The sequence below is a fragment of the Gracilinanus agilis genome, chromosome 4, assembly GCF_016433145.1.
Source record: "Gracilinanus agilis isolate LMUSP501 chromosome 4, AgileGrace, whole genome shotgun sequence".
NCBI lineage: Eukaryota > Metazoa > Chordata > Mammalia > Didelphimorphia > Didelphidae > Gracilinanus > Gracilinanus agilis.
Genome location: NC_058133.1, coordinates 248,243,271 through 248,263,335, shown reverse-complemented (window position 1 = coordinate 248,263,335; position 20,065 = coordinate 248,243,271). Strand labels below are relative to the sequence as shown.

The following is a 20,065-nucleotide window of genomic DNA, read 5'->3' as shown; positions in this document are numbered from 1 at the left end:
ATTCTACCCAAATTAATTTACCTATTTAGCGCCATACCTATCAAGCTACCAAAAAACTTCTTTACTGAATTAGAAAAAACTATAACAAATTTCATTTGGAATAACAAAAGATCAATAATATCAAGGGAAATAATGAAAAAAAATGTGAAGGAAGGGGGCCTAGCAGTGCCAGATATTAAACTATACTATAAAGCAGCAGTCATCAAAACAATATGNAAACAAGTTAAGTGAACACAGAATAGTTTACTTGTCAGATCTGTGGGAAAGGAAAGATTTTAAAACCAAGCAAGAGTTAGAGAAAATTACAAAATATAAAATAAATAATTTTGATTATATGAAACTAAAAAGCTTTTGTACAAACCAAAACAATGTAGCCAAGATCAGAAGGGAAACAACAAATCGGGAAAAAATCTTTATAACAAAAACTCTGACAAGGGTCTAATTACTCAAATATACAAGGAGTTAAATCAATTGTATAAAAAATCAAGCCATTCCCCAATTGATAAATGGGCAAGGGAAATGAATAGGCAATTTTCCAATAAGGAAATCAAAACTATTAATAAGCACATGAGAAAGTGTTCTAAATCTCTAATAATTAGAGAAATGCAAATCAAAACAACTCTGAGGTATCACCTCACACCTAGCAGAATGGCTAAAATGAAAGAAGGGAAGAGTAATGAATGTTGGAGGGGATGTGGCCAAATTGGAACATTAATGCATTGCTGGTGGAGTTGTGAACTGATCCAACCATTCTGGATGGCAATTTGGAACTATGCTCAAAGGGCTATAAAAGAATGCCTGCCCTTTGATCCAGCCATACCATTGTTGGGATTGTACCCCCAAAGAGATCATAGATAAACAGACTTGCACAAAAATATTTATAGCTGCGCTTTTTGTGGTGGCAAAAAACTGGAAAATGAGGGCATGCCCTTCAATTGGGGAATGGCTGAACAAACTGTGGTATATGGGGGTGATGGAATACTATTGTGCTAAAAGGAATAACAAACTGGAGGAATTCCATGTGAATTGGAAAGACCTCCAGGAACTGATGCAGAGTGAAAGGAGCAGAGCCAGAAGAACACTATACACAGAGACTGATATACTGTGGTAAAATAAAATGTAATGGACTTCTGTACTAGCAGCAATGCAATGACCCAGGACTATTCTGAGGGACTTATGGAAAAGAACGCTACCCACATTCAGAGGAAGAACTGCAGGAGAGGAAACACAGAAGAAAATCAACTGCTTGAATACATGGGTTGATGAGGACATGATTGGGGATCGAGAGTACCATACCAATGCAACTATCAACAATTTGGAAATAGGTCTTGATTAATGATACATGTTAAAACCAGTGGAAATGCATATCAGCCAGGGGAGAGGGGGAAGCTGGGGGGGGGGGGTGAAGGGGAAAGTAAGAGCATAAATCATGTAACCATGTTAACTTTTCTAAAATATAAATATTAATGTTTTTAAAAAAGAAGTATAATGACAAGACTTTCAATTTTTGTAATTTACTAGAAAACCAAAAGTGAGCTTGAAGTAATAATGTGACACAGTTCTTTCCTGTTTAGTCATTTTCAGTTCTGTCCAACACTGTGACATCTTTTGGGGTTTTCTTGGTAGAGATACTTCTCCAGCTTACTTTACAAATGAGGAAACAGAGGCAAAAAGGGTTGAGTAAACCCAGCATCACACAACTATTAATTGTCTGAGGTCAAATTTGAACTCAGGACTCCTGATTTCAGGCTGGGTACTCCATCTACTGAGCCACCTGACAGCCCCTAGTTCTTTCCTAGACAACGGAATGTAAATATATTTTCTGTCTAGACCAAGGTGGTTCACTATTCAAAACTGAAACCTTGTGGTTCTAATTTAATTCATAGGTTAGATAGAATCACAAAATCTCAGAATTAGGAGGGACCCAAGCACTTATTGAATCTGAAGGCAGAATTCCTATGGATATTCTTGACAAGTTGTAATTCAATCTCCTGAAGACCTCCAAATATAAAGGCTCACATAGTATTAGGGGTAGAAAGGGACCTTAGAGATCTAGTCCAGCCTTCTCATTTGACGGAGGGAGAAACTGAAGTCTAGAAAAGGTAAATGACTTGTTCAAAATCAAATAGCTAGTCATCTGCAGAATTGGGACCAGAACCCAGGTCTCCTGTTTCCTAGTCCAGCACCCTTTCCACTGCACCATCCATTCTCCCTCTTTCCTTTCTTTCTTCTCTTTCTCTCCCTCCCTGTATTTACTCAAGCAGGTAAAAGAGAGAAGTGGGGTAGGGAGTGGAAAAGCACCTGGGCTCTTGAGTATGGTAGAGGAACTTGGCAAGAGTTGTATAAAGTTCTGAATTGCTATCTTCCCAATCAGTTTTTTCTCCTTGGGCCACCACACCTCACTGTTCTTCATCCCTTTCATTCTTCCCTTCAACTGGAGTCGCTTTTGCAAAGCCAGTCTCTCTGCTTCAATCTCCTTCCTTTTGTCTTCTCTTTCCTCCTCTGAGTTTTCTACATTTTCCTCTTCTTTTTCACCTTTACCTTTTGCTGTCTTCATCCTCTCTTCTTTCTCTTCTTTGTGTTTTTCTTTCTTTAAGTTCTCTTTCTTCTCCTTCACTCTTTCTTTCTTATCGTTCTCTTCTTTTTCCTTTTTATGCTTTTCATTCTTTCTCATATCTTTCTCTTCCATTACTCTCTCATTCTTTGCTTTCTCTTCTTTTTCCTCTCTTACTTTCTTCACACTTTCTTCATTCTGTTTCTTTCCATTCTCCTTTTCCTTGATTTTTTCCATTTTCTCAAATTTCTTTTTTTCCAGTTTGACTTGTTTTTTCTCTTCCTGCCTTCTCTTATACTCTTCTTCCTTCTCTATCAGACCACTGGTTGAACAAAATGATAATAATAATTAAGTATATCTGAATGGCAAGCTGGTAAATTCTCCTGATGATAATTTGGAAAGCAAAAAAGTAGAGAATTCACTTTCAGGAAGAAAGAATCTGAAACTAAATTCTTTGGAGTAGACAACACTGATGAAAAAAATAGAAATAGTAATTTATTATTAACAATTCATGGGCAGTTAGGTGGTACAACAGATAAAGTCCTTGGTTTAGAGTCAGGAATGTCTGAATACAAATCCAGCCTCAGACATTTACTAGCTGTGCAATCCTCAGCAAGACACTTCAACCTGTTTGCCTCAGTTTCCTAATATGTAAAATGAGCAGGAGAAGGAAATGGCAAACCACTCCAGGATATTTGCCAAGAAAATCCCAGATGGAGTCACAAAGGAACAAACATGACTGAAAAGACTGAATAATTCATATTTACATAGTGTTCATGGTTTGTAAAGTCCTTTCCTAACAACCTAATGAGATAAGGTAGTGAAAATATTTTTATAGATGAGGATACTAAAGTAAGGGCAAAGTAAATTGCCCGAGGTCATACAGCTATAAAATGTTGAAGCTGGGACTCAAAGCCAAGTCTTCTTATACTCCTTATGATGTCTTTTGCTTTTTTCCAAGACAGCTTAGGTTTAAGATCCTTTTCAACTCCAAAATTCCACAAGCCTTGATTACTAACAAAAACTGCCTTCATTGGATGAGATTAAATGATGTTTACCATCACAGGAAATAGATATAAGTATCCAAATGAAAAGGATTATGGGACATATCTAGAAATCTAGTTGAAATGGGATATCAACTACTACCATTAATATAAATGCATATCAGATAATATTAACATGTAACCATATAATGTTTGAGTTAGAAGCTGGTTTGTAACTACACGCAAGTCCTTTTTTGTCCCCTCACTCCACTTCTATTTTTATGTGCTCCATAGCTAATGCTGGGACTTCCTTAGAACAAAATTCCTGCATATGGCTTCTACTGGAAGAGATCTTAGAAATCATCTAATCTCTTTTCTTCTCTCTTCCCAGGTAAGGGGATAAGAAAACTAAAGTTTAAAGAGGGGAAGTGTCTGGAATCATGCAGTAGAAGGCACAGGCCAGACGAGAACCCAGGACCTATGATTCCTAGTTAAGGTTGCACCTTCCATACTGTCTCTTTTTATAGAAATAGAATTATTGTTGTTAAGTCATTTTCAGTCATGTCCCCATTTTTGTTGTTGGGGTTTTGTTTGTTTGTTTGTTTTTTTGGCAAAGATAAGGGAGTGGTTTGCCATTTCCTGTTCCAATTCATTTTACAGATAAAGAAACTGAGGCAAACATGGTTAAGTTCCTTGTCCAGGATCATACAGTGTCTGAGGCTGGATTCGAATTCATGAAGGTAAGTCTTCCTGATTCCAAGTCCAGAGCTCTATCTTAGTCACTATCTATCTTGCTGCCCCCATGGGAATACTGACAACAATTCAACCAATTTGAGTCAAATAAGCCCAAAGCATGCTTACCTCATGTTTGAAAAAGATGGAGAGGGATCTGAGCTTTGTAATTCACTTCCTGAAAGGTACAAGAAACAAATGAGATCATTAAGAAAAATCTCATGAGATAGGGACACTAGGTTACAAGTGGACTACTAGTAAATAGGACTATTAGTGATACTAGTGGATAAGGACCCACAGGGTACTAGGGTGGAAAACTGGGAAGTACTGATCAAATTTAGGATCATAGATTTGGAGTGAAAAGGCCATCCAATCCAACCCTCTTACTATGCAAATGAAGAAACTGATGAGAAAGAGATAACAAAAGATAAAAAAAGGTATAGTTCCTATCAGCCAGGGGCTTACTGTATTTTATGGGAAAAAGCACAAAAGTGAAGTTGCCTTTGAGCAAAGCAATTGTTGAATCTTCCATCATTATAGCAGGGGACAGAATGGATTATATAACCATAGACCTAGAGATAGAAGGGACTTTGTTGGTCAACAATCTCATTTTATAGATAAGAAAATTGAAGATCAGAGAGATGAAGTTGCCCAAGATCACTTAGTAAAGCAGAGAAAAGATTTGAACCTATGGTTTTTACTCCAAATTCAGTGCTTTTCCCACTGCATCATCATGCCTCTTTATTTCGCCAACCTCTTGGCTAAAAGTCAGGGGTAACTTTCTTTGGAATTCAGGATATGTCTTCCGGGGACAAAGTAGTAGAGTTCCAAAAGTGAAAGGGAACTCAAAATCGGGAAGGGCAACCATGGCAATGGTACTTTTGTCAATGCCGATTACCTTCTTCTCCTAGATACTATCTTCTCTCTAGGTTTTTGGAACACCATTCACTATTGGTTGTTTTTCTGCCTTCTCTATCTCTTTTGCTGGATCCTCATCCAGGTTATGCCCACTACTAACAATAGGTTTCCCACAGGGTTTTGTCTTAGGCTGGCCTCTTCTTGTACTTTTTACATTACTTCATTTGTTAATCTCATCAGCTCCCATGGATTTAATTATTATCTTTAGGTCTTAATTATTTAATTGTTAGCTTTAGATCTATCTATCCTGCCTAATCTTTCTCTTGACCTCAAGTCTCATACTTCCAACTGTCCTTCAGACATCTCAGATTGGATGTATAGAAGACAACTCAACATGTATAAAATTGAACTCATTATCTTTCCTCTTAAACTCTCCACCATCCAAATTTCCTTATAATTATTGAGGGTATCACCAATCCTAATCCTATTCACTCTCAACCTAGGGTACCATCCTCAATTCCTCACTCTCTTTCACCTTCTATGGCTAGTCTGTTGCCAGGGCCTATTAATTTCAGCTTTGAAACATCTTTCCTATGTGCCCCTTTCTCTTCCCTGATGCTGTCACAAATATGGTGCAGGACCTCATCACTTCACATTTGGATTAACAGATTATTGCAATAGCCTTCTGGTTGGACTGCCTGTCTCAAGTCTTTACCCATTCTAATCAATCCTCTGTTCAGCTACCAAAGTGATTTTCCTAAAGTCTGACTACTTATTCAATAAATTTCAGTGGCTCCCAATCCTTCAAGATCAAATACAAAATGTTTTGGTATTTAAAGTCTTTCATAATAACCTCTCCCCCTTTCCCTATCTTTTGTAGACTTTTAATTTTTAAACCATTACCTTCCATCTTAGAATCAATATTGTGTATTGGTTCTAAGACAGAAGTGTGGCAAGGATTAGGCAATGGGAGTTAAGTGACTTGCTCAGGGTCACACAGCTAAGAAGTATATGAGGTCACATTTGAACCTAGGACCTCCAGACTTTAAGGCCTGGCTCTCAATCCACTGAGCCCCCTAACTGCCCTCCTTTTGCAGACTTCTTACTTCTCAAATATTCTTTGATTCATTGATACTGGTCTTCTTGCTGTTCCAGGAACAAGAAACTCCCATTCTTGCTCCCCCAGGCAATTTCTCTAATTCCACACCTGGAGTGCTTTCTCTCCTCATTTCTGCCTCCTGATTTCCCTCATTAAGTACTTGCCAAATCCCATCTTCTACAAGAAGCCTTTCCCAACCTTTCTTAATTCTAGCTCCTTCCCATTTTTAATTATCTTTTATTTATAATGTATATAGCTTCTTTGTACATATTTCTTTGCTTATTGTCTCCCCAACTAGATTGTGAGCTCCCTGAGAATAGGGACTGTGTTTTGCCTTTTTTTTTTTTAAATCCCTAGAGGTTAGCACAGTGTCTGGTGCATGATAGATGTTTATCAACTGATTTGATGATCCTTGACTTCTAGGTGCTAACAATTTAGTAGGGGAGATTTGTGCTGCTCAGATTTGGCTCCTTTAGCTGAAGGCCCACAAAAGCCCTTTAGTATAGTCTTTCTTTTGATGTCAATAAATTATATCCACAGGGATTAGGAACTAGACATGATATAGGAGGTCCTGAGTAAGGAAATTCCTGCTACCAATACAGGTCACTTATAGTGGTATTTCTCTAGGATGAACATTCTTAGCTACCTAGAAAACTAAGAGGCTAAGTGATCTGTCCAGGGCCGTATAGCCAATGTGGGTCAGAGACAAGATTAGAAAACAGGTCTTACTGATTTAATAAATCATTGTTAGATAAATTTCCCCAAGTGTTGTCTCTTTCTCTTAAATCCATAAACTGTGATGGGAGAGAGAAGACAAGGGCGCAAATAACTATAATAGCAGACAAAATGGTAGGACTTTCTTCTCCATCTCTCTAGTGTCCTTCCTATATATTTTTTTTCTTTTTGTTTCATTGTGCAGGACAATAGAGCACATATGGTGGGTGTAAATAGTTTGCAGATTTGTGGGTGTAAATATTACTGACAATGGCTTCTTACATATAAGAAGTGACTGGAAAAGACAAGAAACAACAGATGGAAAATCTGAATGTGTGCCCTCTGAGTAAAATGTGAAATGTCTCTAGTGACCTGGATAGACCCTACCCTATTGAAGAGAGGATAAATATAAGAACTGGGCAAGATTCAGTCATGGTCATATTTTCATCTGCACAACTGGAGGAAATACCAAAATCAATATAAAGTTAGCTATCCTAATTCTACTTACTACTAGACTGTAATCTCCTTGAAGGCAAGTATTGTCTTACCTAAACTTTGCATCTCTTTAAGCATCTAGAATCTGCATATAGAAGCTGCTTGGCAAATGTGAATTAAATCACCTAAATTAGATTGACTAGATGCCTTCTCGATATGCATTTTTTCAGGATGGGAAAATCTGAGTATGTTTGTTCTGTCAGAGGAGGAAGAGCCAGTAGAAAAGGAAAGATTGATGATTTGGGAATATAGGAAATGATTCATATATTCTGAGATGAAGTGAAATAAAAGTGAGAGAAAGAGAAGAATAAAGAAGATAAAAATGCAAATGCAAATAAATAAGTATTTAATTTAATTACATTTAAAGGAAGAAAGTCATCTACTTGGGTCTTGGGTTTTCATACCTGGCTCTTCAGGGATCTGTACTGCTTTATGAGAAACTAATAGTATAGATGTTTCTTCTGTTTGGGTGGCACAAGTCTCAATATTCTTCTTAGATTCCATTCCAGTCACTGGGGCAACATTCAATATCACTGATTTTTTGAGGGTCTTTTTTTCCTCCTTGATGTTTTCACTTTCTTTGCCTTTTATTGTATTGTCAAGGAAGCTGTTGGTCAACAAACAAACAAATAAATAAATAAACAAATAAATAAGTGTGTGTGTGTGTGTAGAGGGGGGTGTATGTGTGTGTTGTAGACAGGAGTTTCAGAGAAAGAAATTTATTATGATGGGAAGCATCTGGGGAGTGCATTTCTAGAGAGGGGAAGAGCCCACTGCTCTCTCACTTGACCAACTTGGAGGAGGAGAAGCCACAATAGCAAGCAAGGACTGAATCAAATTTGGGCCCAGCCAATCAGAAGAGTGCATTTCTAACCAAGGGGACCATTGCCCACCACCTACTCTATTTCCTCCACCCCCCCAACAACCCCCACCCCCACCCCAGTTATTCCAGAGAAGGAGCACCTACAACCTGGAGTGACTCAGACCTGTGCTTCTCTGAAGCCACTATTCTCTGGTGTGTCCTAAGGACCATGATTTAACTATTATTTATCTGTACAACTTGCTACTACCCCTTTGGTTCACAAATTCCCAATTCCTATTTCTTTGCTTAATCCTGTATTAATCACTATCCATATATAGGTGTTTATCCCCAATCTCTACTTCCTGTTTTTTAAATCATATCCTGATTAGAATTCTTTTTTTTTTAATCTTTACTTCCTGTTTTAGTATCAATTCTAAGACCAAAGAGTGGCAAGAACTAGGCTATTTGAGTCAAGAGACTTGCCCAGGGTCATACAACTAGGAAAAACCTGAGGCCAGATTTGAAGCCAAGTCTTCCCAACACCAGGCCTGGCTCTATCTACTGTGTAACCCAGCAGCTTTGGAAGTAATTCTTTTCTTTTTTTTTAAACCCTTACTTTCTGTCTTAGAATCAATACTGTGTATTGGTTCCAAGGCAGAAGAGTGGTAAGGGCTAGGCAATGGGGGTTAAGTGAATTGTCCAGGGTCACACAGCTAGGAAGTGTCTGAGGCCAGATTTGAACCCAGGACCTCCCATCTCTAGGCATGGCTCTCAATCCACTGAGCAACCCAGCTACCCTCATAAAAAATTCTTGAACCTAGATCTTTTTCTCTTTGACCCAGTGCTCTATCCCCTCCCTCCATATTGCTTCTTCACTTCAAATTCAGAGACCTACCCCTTTTCTGTGAATCTACCTGATTCTGACCTTCTTACCTTGCTGTAGTCTGAAGAGTATCACCACTCCCTGGATAGAAGAAAAGAACAGAGTCACCTTGAATTCCCATTATTAGGAATATCTGCCCACCTAACAACTGTCTATTTCTCTTTGTAAGAAGGGTAATCTTTATTCCTGATATGTAAGGTCAGGAAATTTATTTGGTATCTCTTCACAATAGTTAAGCATATAAGGTCTTTCCCTTAGTCCCTCATTCTTAAAATTTCAATCTTCTCATTTCCCCTTCTCTTCCTCCCCCAACCCCATTCTCCAGACCTGATTTCTTAAGTCTTGTTAATGTTTCCATAATACTAATAAAAGTTCTCAATTATGGGACTCTAATGCATTGCTGATGGAGTTGTGAACTGATCCAACCATTTTGGAGGGCAATTTGGAACTATGCCCAAAGGGCTATAAAACTGTATATACCCTTTGATCCTGTAACTTCATCTCTCTTCCAAGAAATCCCAAAGAAGGGATAAGAGCAGAAGAAAAAAGAAAGGATCCATACCTTTTTCTGTGTCACTTTGTGGCCCAGAAGAACATCCAAGATTCACAGGAAAAGAAGCACATTTGGGGGATGTGGGAACCCTCATACTCCCTCGTGATGTCACCTTCCCAATAATTGCTTGCATTGGCACAAACAGTGACATCTCCAAGTGTGACACTATTTGGGCAGAGATTGTTTCCTCTGTGCTGTTACTTGGTTCTTCTTTGAGACCATGAGTTCTACCAAGTGAAGACAAGCAGGGCATATTATAAAGGATTTTTCTAAATTCTGAACTAAGAATTAGACATTTCCCCTACTAAATATTTCTCATCATAATATACCTTCCTTCTCCTAGTGGTCCACTTTCCTGCTCTTTTGCAGTCCTTTTCATTTTTGTTTAACCCCTTATGATATATTTCCTTCACAATGACTGGCAATGCAATGAGAAAGTACAGACAATATAATCATAGAATCACAGTTCTAGAGCCAGATGGGTCCTCAGAAACAAGGTAGTCTAAACAACTCACTTTACAGAGGAGAAAACTGGAAGCCTGTTGAGATGAAATGACTTGTTCAAGATCAGATAGGTAGAAAGTGTCAGAGGCAGGATTTGAGGCAATGACCTTTAACTCCAGAGCCAATGTTTTTTTCACCTAAGCCATATTGTTCAATTAGAGAGACTCAAGAGATAATTGGATAGGTCCTAATTTTACAGATAAAAGGAAAATGAGGTCCAGAAAGAGAAAGTTATTTTCCCAGGATCCTCAAGCAAGTTAGTACAAGCTGTGGAACCCAGGACTCCTGGCTAAATCCTGGCATGATTTCTCCTGGAAACTGAGCTTCCAAAGACTTTCTTTCACACTTAGTTGATGGGATGATGAGTTTTAGGAAATTGCTCCCTCTCCCCCTTTTTTCCTTTTTCCTTTTTAGTCTTTATTACAAGGGACAACTCCAAATAGAGAAAGGAGAAGAAACTATTTGGAAAGGAAAGCGATAAAGAAACTATTTGGAAAAGAAAGTGATAAAAATAAAAGAGAGGAATATATACTTTATTTCCCTAAGAAGACTCATTCCTATATCTATGGAATTTCTAAGATTAGCCTGTTTACAAATCTGAAAGACTCAAGAACTGATCTATTAGATGTTGTTATTCAGTTGTATTTGACTTTTTGACCCCATTTGAAGTTTTCTTGGCAATCAATGACCAAATGCCATTCTGGAGGACTCATGATGAAATGTACTACTCCTCTCCTCTATCAGAGAGGTAATGGATTCAGGGAGTAATTTGAGGTAGAGGTAGAAATAAAGATATAGATGTATGTGTATATATACATTCAATACATATATGTAGATAAAGAGAGACATATGTATATGTTGGGTAGACATATTGGTGATTGTCCTTTGTACTCAAAGAGGACCAATGACATCACTACTGATGTCTTTTAACTCTCATATAAATTGTATTTAAATGAGGCAGAGTTGCACAAACACAGGCTCACCCTTCTAGAGTCATTGAAGTCCAGTGACAATGCGAAAGTCATGTGAATAGTGAATCAAACACTCTTTGTCTATCAACCAGCAACTTTTAAGTTAATCAATCAAAAACTTAAGTATTCCTACTTAGTACCTTACCAGTCACTAAGTATGAGAGTTCACAAGTCACTTGCTAGAGTGGATGACAACTCCAGAGGTCACTGCCCAACCCCTGGGCAGTGTTAGGCAAAATGAAAGACTGCAATTGGTTCCCGTAAAGTGGTGGAGCAACAGGAAGTGACATCCAGAAAAGTACTTTAAAAAGGCCAGCTCAAGGATTCAGGGATTCTCTCTGCGTTGGTGAGACTGACTGGAGGAGACTCTTTCCTGGATCCTGTGTCAGCTTGCAGTGGTGATTCATTTACTTGGTTCTTTAGTGAGGAGACCTTCTCTGCTGGTTGGCACTTCATTGGGACACTCCCTTCAGCATGAGTTCTGGTAATATTCTTGGTGGTCTTAGCCTTCTGTGCACTGAAGGTTCTCAGTGGATTCTTCAGCGTCTCCAGGCTCTTCTGATTTCAGCTTCCTAATTAGGACTTTGGACTCTGGTGAGATTCACTTTTGGATTTGCATTTGCAGTCTGGAGACATTAGAATTAAACTTTGGGTATTTGTAGCTAGGCAGTACTTTCTGTCTCTTTATCTATATTTTTCCACTTCACTCTTTTCACCTCTTTGTAAATAAAGCTGTTAAAAGTCATTTTGACTTAAGCTATAATATTTTTAAATCAGCGACCACAATATTACTTTAAAATTCTCATATTTAGCATAAAACTTAAATTTAAATTCTCACAGTCATGACAACTGATGACCATGCCTAACCAAGTTCTAAATGCTCAATGACACCCACTGCTACTGCCTTCAGGGACACTGGAACAAATTGTTCTTATTCACCTCTTCTGCCAAGGGAGTTCACATGCCTGAGGTAGACACACTCACTGATGGGTTTGAGGCTTGTTGATTAGTCTGGACCTGGTTTGACCTGCTTGCTGAGATGATTTACCAAGGTGTGGCCAGTGTGATTCTTGGAGCCACAGCTGAGAATAGGGTGGGCAGGTGGACACCAAAGGAGGCAAGTAGTCCTGAAAAGGTCTTTGCAAGCTCTCATATCAGAGATACTAATTTTCCCTGAACACTGTATGCCCTAGACATAGGTGAAGTGAATAAAGCACTGATTTAGAATCAGGAGTTCAAATCTAGACTCAGACTCTTATCAGCTGTGTGATCCTGGGCAAATCACTTAATCCTGTATCTTAGTTCGTTATCTATAAAAAGAGCTGGGAGAAGGAAATGGCAAACCCGTTTTAGTATCTCTTCCAAGAAAACTCCAAATGGGGTCACAAAGAGTCAGGCACAATCAAAAAATAACTGAACAACAAAACATATTATTATGGGAGTATGTGACACAGTGAATAGAACCTGGAGTCAGAAAGACCTGAGATCCAATCTGATCTCAGGTATTTTCTAGCTGGGCAAGTCACTTAATCTGGTTCGCCTCAATTTCCTCATCTGTAAAAATTGACTGAGAAGGAAATGGCCAATATAATTGCCAAGAAAATCCCAAATGGGGTCATTAAGAGTTGTACACGACTGAAGACAATTGAACAACAACAAAAAACATAGTACAAAGAGATTGAACTATACACACAACATGTATGGCCAACGCACAAAGCCATTTTATTTGACTATGCATAGTCATGTTATAAAATTTTTGTTTTTGTTCTTTTTCTGGGGGTGGGGGGTAATATGAAAGGAGATAAGGTAGGTTTTTTTGGTCATTAAAAAAGTTATTAGCCTATATACTCTAAGATAAGCAGTATTTGGAACAGAAAACTGGTTCAGCTGATTTCAGACACCCTTTATAAAGTACCTCCTTACTTTAAGTTAGGTACAGGTAGCTGAAGATTTGGTTCTTGACTTGAGCTTCCTTTCATGTTGTCTCCACTCCCTGAAATGAGGAGGAGGAAGAAGAAAGAGTTGTTACTGATGGATTATTATGGGGGGGGGGGGAAACTTTTCAATAAACTGCAAATATGTGAAATAGGACCCCCTCTTGGGGTAGATGTGGCTCTAGTACAACAGAGTTGCCATTATCAACCAGATGTGAATCAGAGAGCTGGGGCATAGACAAAAAGAAAAAAACTGAAGTTAAAACATTCATCTCTAAGGCCAATGGGACCCAACAGAAAGCAAAGAGGAGAAAAGGAGAGTCAGAAAGTGGAACATATCTTTTAAAGAGGCCCGTGTAACATGAATTTCTGGATGGGAAAAAGAAAAAAAAAACAACAACCACTCTTCTACTCCTATAAACGCTCTATTTTGTTAAAAATTTATATTATTGTTAATTTAAATTTCTATTGATTTTTATTAAAATGATCATTCCAACTTCATTTTCTTGGCTAATTAAAATCCCAGGCAAATGCTATCTGGTAGGATATGAAATACTCATCGTGGCCATTTAAAAATAGATAAGGCCAGGCCTAGGCAAAATTATGAAATCTTTCCTGCTGTACACTAATCCTAATTTCCCTCAATACCCCCTTGTTTAAGAAAACATCGCAGACCAAAAGAGAGACAGCTCTCACCACTAAACTTTAGACTTCTTCCTATGCTGTATCCCTTAGTCTTCAATAAGTCCATGCCACCTCTTTTGGTGCTGGTGTCTTTTTGGTCATCAATGTCCCAGTCTTTGGCTGTGATGTTTCTATGCCCATGATATCAGAGAATCCCAGACCTTTTCTCACACCTTCAAGTGTTTCTTTCCCATTCTTATAATACCTGTATTCTTTATAAACCTTATAAACCTACTTCTCACCAATTAAAAAGGAAAGAATTTGGTATAATTTATTTATTTTTTGAAATAAAACATACTTTTAACAGGTTTATCTCTCTGTGTAGAGTGCAAGTCTATTTTGTTAAAACTATTTGGGGGGCAGCTAGGTAGCACAGTGGATAAAGTGCCAGGCCTACAGTTGGGAGGTCCTGGGTTCAAATCTGGTCCAACACTTCCTAGCTGTGTTGCTTCTGGGCAAGTCATTTAACCCCTGCTAGCCCTTACTGCTCTTCTGCCTTGGAATTGCTACTTATTATCACTTCTAAGACCAAAGTTAAGGGTTATTTAAAAAAAAAAAACAACAACCAAAAAACATCTATTTTTGGCATTACTGAAGAGGTAGGGAAAATGTTTTGAAAGGCAAAACAATATTTACAGTACTTCTGAAATCATATTATGCCCTAAGGCCTGGCCTGAAGTAAATTCCTTTAGTGACTTGAGGGAAATAGTCCTAATTGATAAAGTAAAAAGATAGGGTGATGCCATAAGAGATGGCAAATATCAGTTTGAACCTCATACTTGATCAACTTAATTAGCATCATAGATTTAGAAATGGAAAAGAGCTTTGAGTTCACAGAAACACAGCTTTTCAGAGATCTAAGGGATCTTGGCTCTGTCTAACCCAATGTATACCTGCAAAAAAAAAAATCCTCTATTACATACCGAACAGTGGAGATCTTCCAAAGTGTCACCATTTCTTTGTCTAGCCATCCAACCTGTTTCAAATGCACATAAACGTACTGTCATCTAGTTTACATCTTTCCATCTTTTCCATAGGACTAACCCAACAGACTATTAAATGTTTTGCTAAAATCTAGATAGAAATATATCTACAGAATTCTCATGTCCAAAAAAGGGAAGGACTGTTAGTCTGACGTGAATTATTATTGGTAAAGTCATGCTAGTGGGTTGTGGATTTTTTTTAATGCTTTAATAACCATCCTTCTAATAATAAGTTCTAGAATCTTGAGAGGAAATACTCCACAAACTGTTTTTATGTCTCCCCCTGAGTCTTTCCCTTTCTTAATGTGTCTCTCTACCCCACTTCTTTCCTCTTTTTTTCAGTCTCTTTTCTTTACTGAAGTCTATTTTGAAACCATATAATATATTTAGTGAACAGTTTTATGCTCCCAGTTGCCAACTTGTAATTATTTGATTGTTTCATTCTACAAGTATCATGTTCATTAATGTTGTCTATATCTAGCTCTTTCAAGAAGTATAGGGGGCAGCTAGGAGGCTCAGTGGATTGAGAGCCAGATCTAGATATGGGAGGTCCTGGGTTCAAATCTGACCTCAGACACTTCCTATCTATACGACTCTGGGCAAGTCACTTAACTCCCATTACCTAATCCTTACCACTCTTTTGCCTTAGAACCAATACATAATATTGATTCTAAGATGGGAGGTAAGGGTGTTTTTAAAAAAAGAATTATATTAAAATTTTTGCTTAAAGGGCGATGTTTTTCCACTTTCATTCTATAAAAACATGTATAAAAATAAGAGTTTGGTCTATTTCAATAATTTCTTAGCTGGTCTTCCTATCTGCAGTCTTGGCCATATCCTATTCCTTCCCTGATCCAATAACACTGGTGCCAGAGTAATATTCCTAAAGCACTGCTCTCAATGTTAGGAAGGGCAACTGAATTTTCAAAGGCACAACCCAAAGAAATGGTCACCTGGTATCAGTTTACCAGAGCTTTGACTAGTATATATATAAACCCCAAATAAAAAACTAACAAGCCTCAAACCTCAAAAACTCTTTCTCTGTATGTTTATAGTTTATTAAATTATGGTTGCTACACATATAGTCAGTGTGACCCTGGAAAAGTCACTTAAATGATTAGTGCTTACAGACAACACTTTAAGACTAAATTGTAGAATGACAGCACTGGTATCAGACTATTTAGTGCTTGGGGAAGGGGAAGGTGAGAAAGGGACAGAGAGAATCTGAATCACAAAATGTCAGACAACAATGGTCAAAAATTGTTTCTACATGTAATTGAAAAAAACTAAAAAATTAAAAAAAAAGAAAGAGATTAAATTACAGAGCTGATCAGCATTGGTAGAGCTTCTCCACAGGGCATTTCCTATATGAATAGATTCCTAGGTCCAATCCAAAACAATTGTGGCTCTTTTGCTTAGTTTATTATCAAGATGGCTAGGTAGTCAATGTTACAGTCTCATTCTTGTTCAAAGCAGAAAGTAGAACACATAAACTGTGAAAATGAAATTAACTCTAGCCCATTCATAGTTTAAACTGGATGCTGACTTGGGTCTATTTTAATTATGGAATCAATCTGAATGTTGATTCCTGGCGGCCACACTTTAAATATATATTTATAAAATACCTAAAAATCTCCCTCTTACAAAACAGATATGGATTTAGTAAGTGAGCTTTTTGGAATCAAAATCACCAGAGACATCAAGTCTTGAAATCTGCCTAACAATCATGTCAATAGGAGCTAATTCACTTGGTTTCATAAACTCAGTCACGACAGAATTTTCCTTTCCAAGAAACCTAAGAAAGGAGATAGGCACAGTAGGAAAAAGATATCCATATTTATAAACATAAAGATACCTATCTCTATATCACTGTGTGGTCCAGTCTCCAACAGTCCAACCTCCAAAGAGAAAGGAGGACATTTGTTTTCTCCATGTGATGGGGACTCTCTCTCCATACTCCCTGGTGGTGTCCTCATGCCAATAATTTGTGGGAATGGTGATATCTCCTGTGATGATACTGCATGGTCAGAGGGTTGTTCTTCCTTGCTGTTATTTGTTTCTTCTGTGGTTCTCTGGGCTCTCCTGGATAAAAACAAAGGGGATATATTTAAAGAAACTTCTAAATTTTAAACTGGAAAATAAATGTTTTGTTCCCTAAATATTATAGAATCTACTTATATTCATGGATCTAGACTGCTATGTGAATAACTTGAGACAAACAGTAATTTTGATATGGTTTTATTTTGTGACAGCAATGGTTATGCAAATTTGCCTATACTAACATTAGGCTAACATAGGACATTTGACCTGGACTAGATGAAACCAGATTGGGCTGGCTTTCCAACCTAGAGTTAATTGTTGGTCAGTTGAGTGCTGGATTTCATGTCAGTCACATGGTGTTGTGTATCACTGTAAGGAAACTTGGAGACACTACAATGGCTGCTACTGTGGGGAAGTCAAGTATTACAAGGATCATCTAGGCCAGTGATGGGCAACCTTTTAAGTTTGGTGGTCAAAATTTGCCAAAAAACTGAACATAACTCAGGTGGTGTGCCATTTTGAGAAAAAACCCCACAATTTCATGATATTTATAGCTTAAATATCAAAAATGTATAATCATAATATATAACTATTTAATTAACCAAAATAGGTAGAATTGTCATCTATAGTGCACAGAGTGTCTAAACTACACTACAGCAAATGTTTCATCTTCAGCATGCGGCCCCATACTTCTCTGTATAACAAATGTATTATAGGTTTGCCATCACCAATCTAGGTACTAAAATAGGATTATACCAAATGGCAAAAAAAAGTGTCAAAAAGAAAAATTAAAATAAAATGCTGACTAATTGCTGCAAAATTACCTCATTTATTCTCAGGGGGGAAAAAAGCAAAGACCTTTTAAGAGACCCAGTCTGGAGTGGTTGTTGATTCTTCTACAAATGTGGTATAGGCTTCTTGAAATTGGAAAAACAGTAAGAAAGCCAATAAAAAAATATCCAGCTGCTAACAGCTGCAACGAAGAAACCATGGTGTCATTGGTAAGATAAATGCAAAATCTGGAGTACTAAAGATGAGGAAAAACATAATTTTTGCCAATAAATTACACAAGGGGATCAAGTCAAGATTTAAAAACTAAATCTAAATAAGAAGTGGGTCTTTACCTCCTTTTCCCCCATGCCTGTTGGCACAGTTGCTTACATTCATGTCTCTCTCATGTGGGCCCCACAAGGGTTGTTTTAGCATCTGTTTAGACTGTGAAGGCTAGTTTAGAAATTTTGGGCAGACTTATATTACAAAGATATCATAAAACTAAAAAAAAACCAAGTTTATAATTTAAAGCAAATATTACATGTAATCAACAACTTACAAGAAGCAAACATTTATTAAATGCTTACTGTTTCCAAGGAGCTGTGTCAGGCATTGGTGATACAAAGAAAAACGTGTTGGCTCAGTTGCTTACACTCACAAATCTCTCATATGGTCCCCACAAGGGTTGTTTTAGCATCTGTTTAGACTGTGAAGGGAGTCTGCTGGCTAGTTTGGAAATTTGGGGGCATTCTTTTATTAAAAGAATATAATAAAACTAAAAAAAGACTTTATAATTTTACCTAAATATTACATATAATCAACAACTATAAGAAGCAAACATTAAATGCTTACTGTTTCCAAGTAGCTGTGCCAGGCACTGGTGATACAAAGAAAAATGAAAAACAGTTTCTTTTCTTAAGAAGCTTACATTCTCCTGGGAGAAATAATGCATACTTAAATAAATAAATAAATACATGATAATATAAGGAGGGAGAGGGAACTAAGAAGCTGAGGAAGATCTTGAGTAGGAAATAGCACCTTAGCAAGATCCTTAAAGAAAGTGAAAGATTCTAAGAAGTGAAATTGAGGAGAAAGTGCATTCCAGACTAGGAAAATAGATTTGAAGATGGAGGTAGAATTGAGGAAGAGCAAGTTGGTCAATTTGGTATGAACATACTTTGTGAAAGCTAGCAGTATGAAAGAAGACTGGAAAGACAGGTTGGAATTATAAGTACTTCAAATGTTAAGCTAAGGAGCTTGTATTTATCCTAGAGACAGCAGGAAACTATTAGTATAATTCTTGAGCTAGAAAATGACATGGTTAAACCTGTGATAAATTTAGGAAGAATTTGGGAGTCCTGTGGAAGACAGATGGGAAAGGGTTTTGGTATGGAAATAAGAGAACCAATTAGATGGTTACTACAGTACTCCAGGTGGGATATGATAAGGGCTTGAACTAGGATTATGTGAGTGGAGAAGAAAACAGAGATGTTATATAGACAAGACTAGGCAGCTGACTATATATGAAATGTGAAAAATTCACATCTGCCTCTAGCCAATCCATTTAGCTAATATAGAGGGTCTAAGTATCTCGACACATAGAAATCATTAGAAAAGTTGACATAGATAGGTAGGTAGACAGACAGATAAATAGATGTATGAATGGATGGGATATATATATGTATATATATATATACATACACACACATATATATATAAATACATACATTTGTAAATGTATGTGCATGCCTTGGATTCTAGTTTCAAACTCTATATTCCTAGCCCTCTATATTTCAATCAATAATTTTGAGAGAAAAAGAAACTTGGAATACAAAGTAAAAATAATTACCCTTGGTTTCCATGTTCCATTCTTGAAAATCCTTGGTGAATCTGCCTGTTATCCAACCACACAGTGTGTGAAAGAATAAAACCAGTCTGGACCACTTCCTTCATAGCAAGGCCCCGAACACAAAAACTTTCAGGGATGGGCCCTAACCTCTGTTGTGGTGTCACCATGATGTCACCTCAAGTTTTTGTAACCAAGGTGACTGCCTATTTGTACATTTTGGGCTACTAGTTAGGGACCCCAGGGGTCTATGATAATTAAAAGAAATCTATTACATTATAGAACTGGAGAATCTAGAAGCTAGAAAGAATATTAAATTACTTCTAATACAAGTCTCTTTCTGTTGCACCAATCCCTTCTACAACATCCTCTACAAGTATGGACTGATAGGAATAACTTGCTCCAGTGGCCATTAAGGCAACTGAAGCAGGCATTAGACATTGAAGATACCAAGATTGTCCAGTATATCCCAGGCCAGCATTGGTGAACCTTTTCCTAGTTCACGTGTCCATAGGGCAAATTCTAATTGTCTGTGAGCCCCTGCATTACTCAAGAGAGCTGAGGGAGGATGTACTCACGTTGAGCAGCTGGACATGCAAAAAATGTCCTTGGGCACTAGGAAGAGGGGGAACAGAACAGCTCCCTGAGTGCTGGCTCTG

At 37.6% G+C, this 20,065-nt stretch overlaps 1 protein-coding gene across 1 annotated transcript in view; it reads right to left on the bottom strand.

The window, feature by feature from the left end:
* LOC123246296 overlaps nucleotides 1–16,630 on the bottom strand; it is an 82,282-nt gene extending 65,652 nt beyond the window's left edge. Inside the window, exons 1-6 of the mRNA XM_044675214.1 lie at nucleotides 16,605–16,630; nucleotides 13,072–13,141; nucleotides 9,683–9,900; nucleotides 9,171–9,201; nucleotides 7,840–8,042; nucleotides 4,399–4,447 (exon numbers count right to left, since the gene is read on the bottom strand). Coding sequence (XP_044531149.1) covers nucleotides 4,399–4,447; nucleotides 7,840–8,042; nucleotides 9,171–9,201; nucleotides 9,683–9,900; nucleotides 13,072–13,127 — 557 coding nt within the window. The 5' untranslated portion in view covers nucleotides 13,128–13,141; nucleotides 16,605–16,630. The remainder of the gene's footprint in view (nucleotides 1–4,398; nucleotides 4,448–7,839; nucleotides 8,043–9,170; nucleotides 9,202–9,682; nucleotides 9,901–13,071; nucleotides 13,142–16,604) is intronic.
* Nucleotides 16,631–20,065: the final 3,435 nt, after the last annotated feature.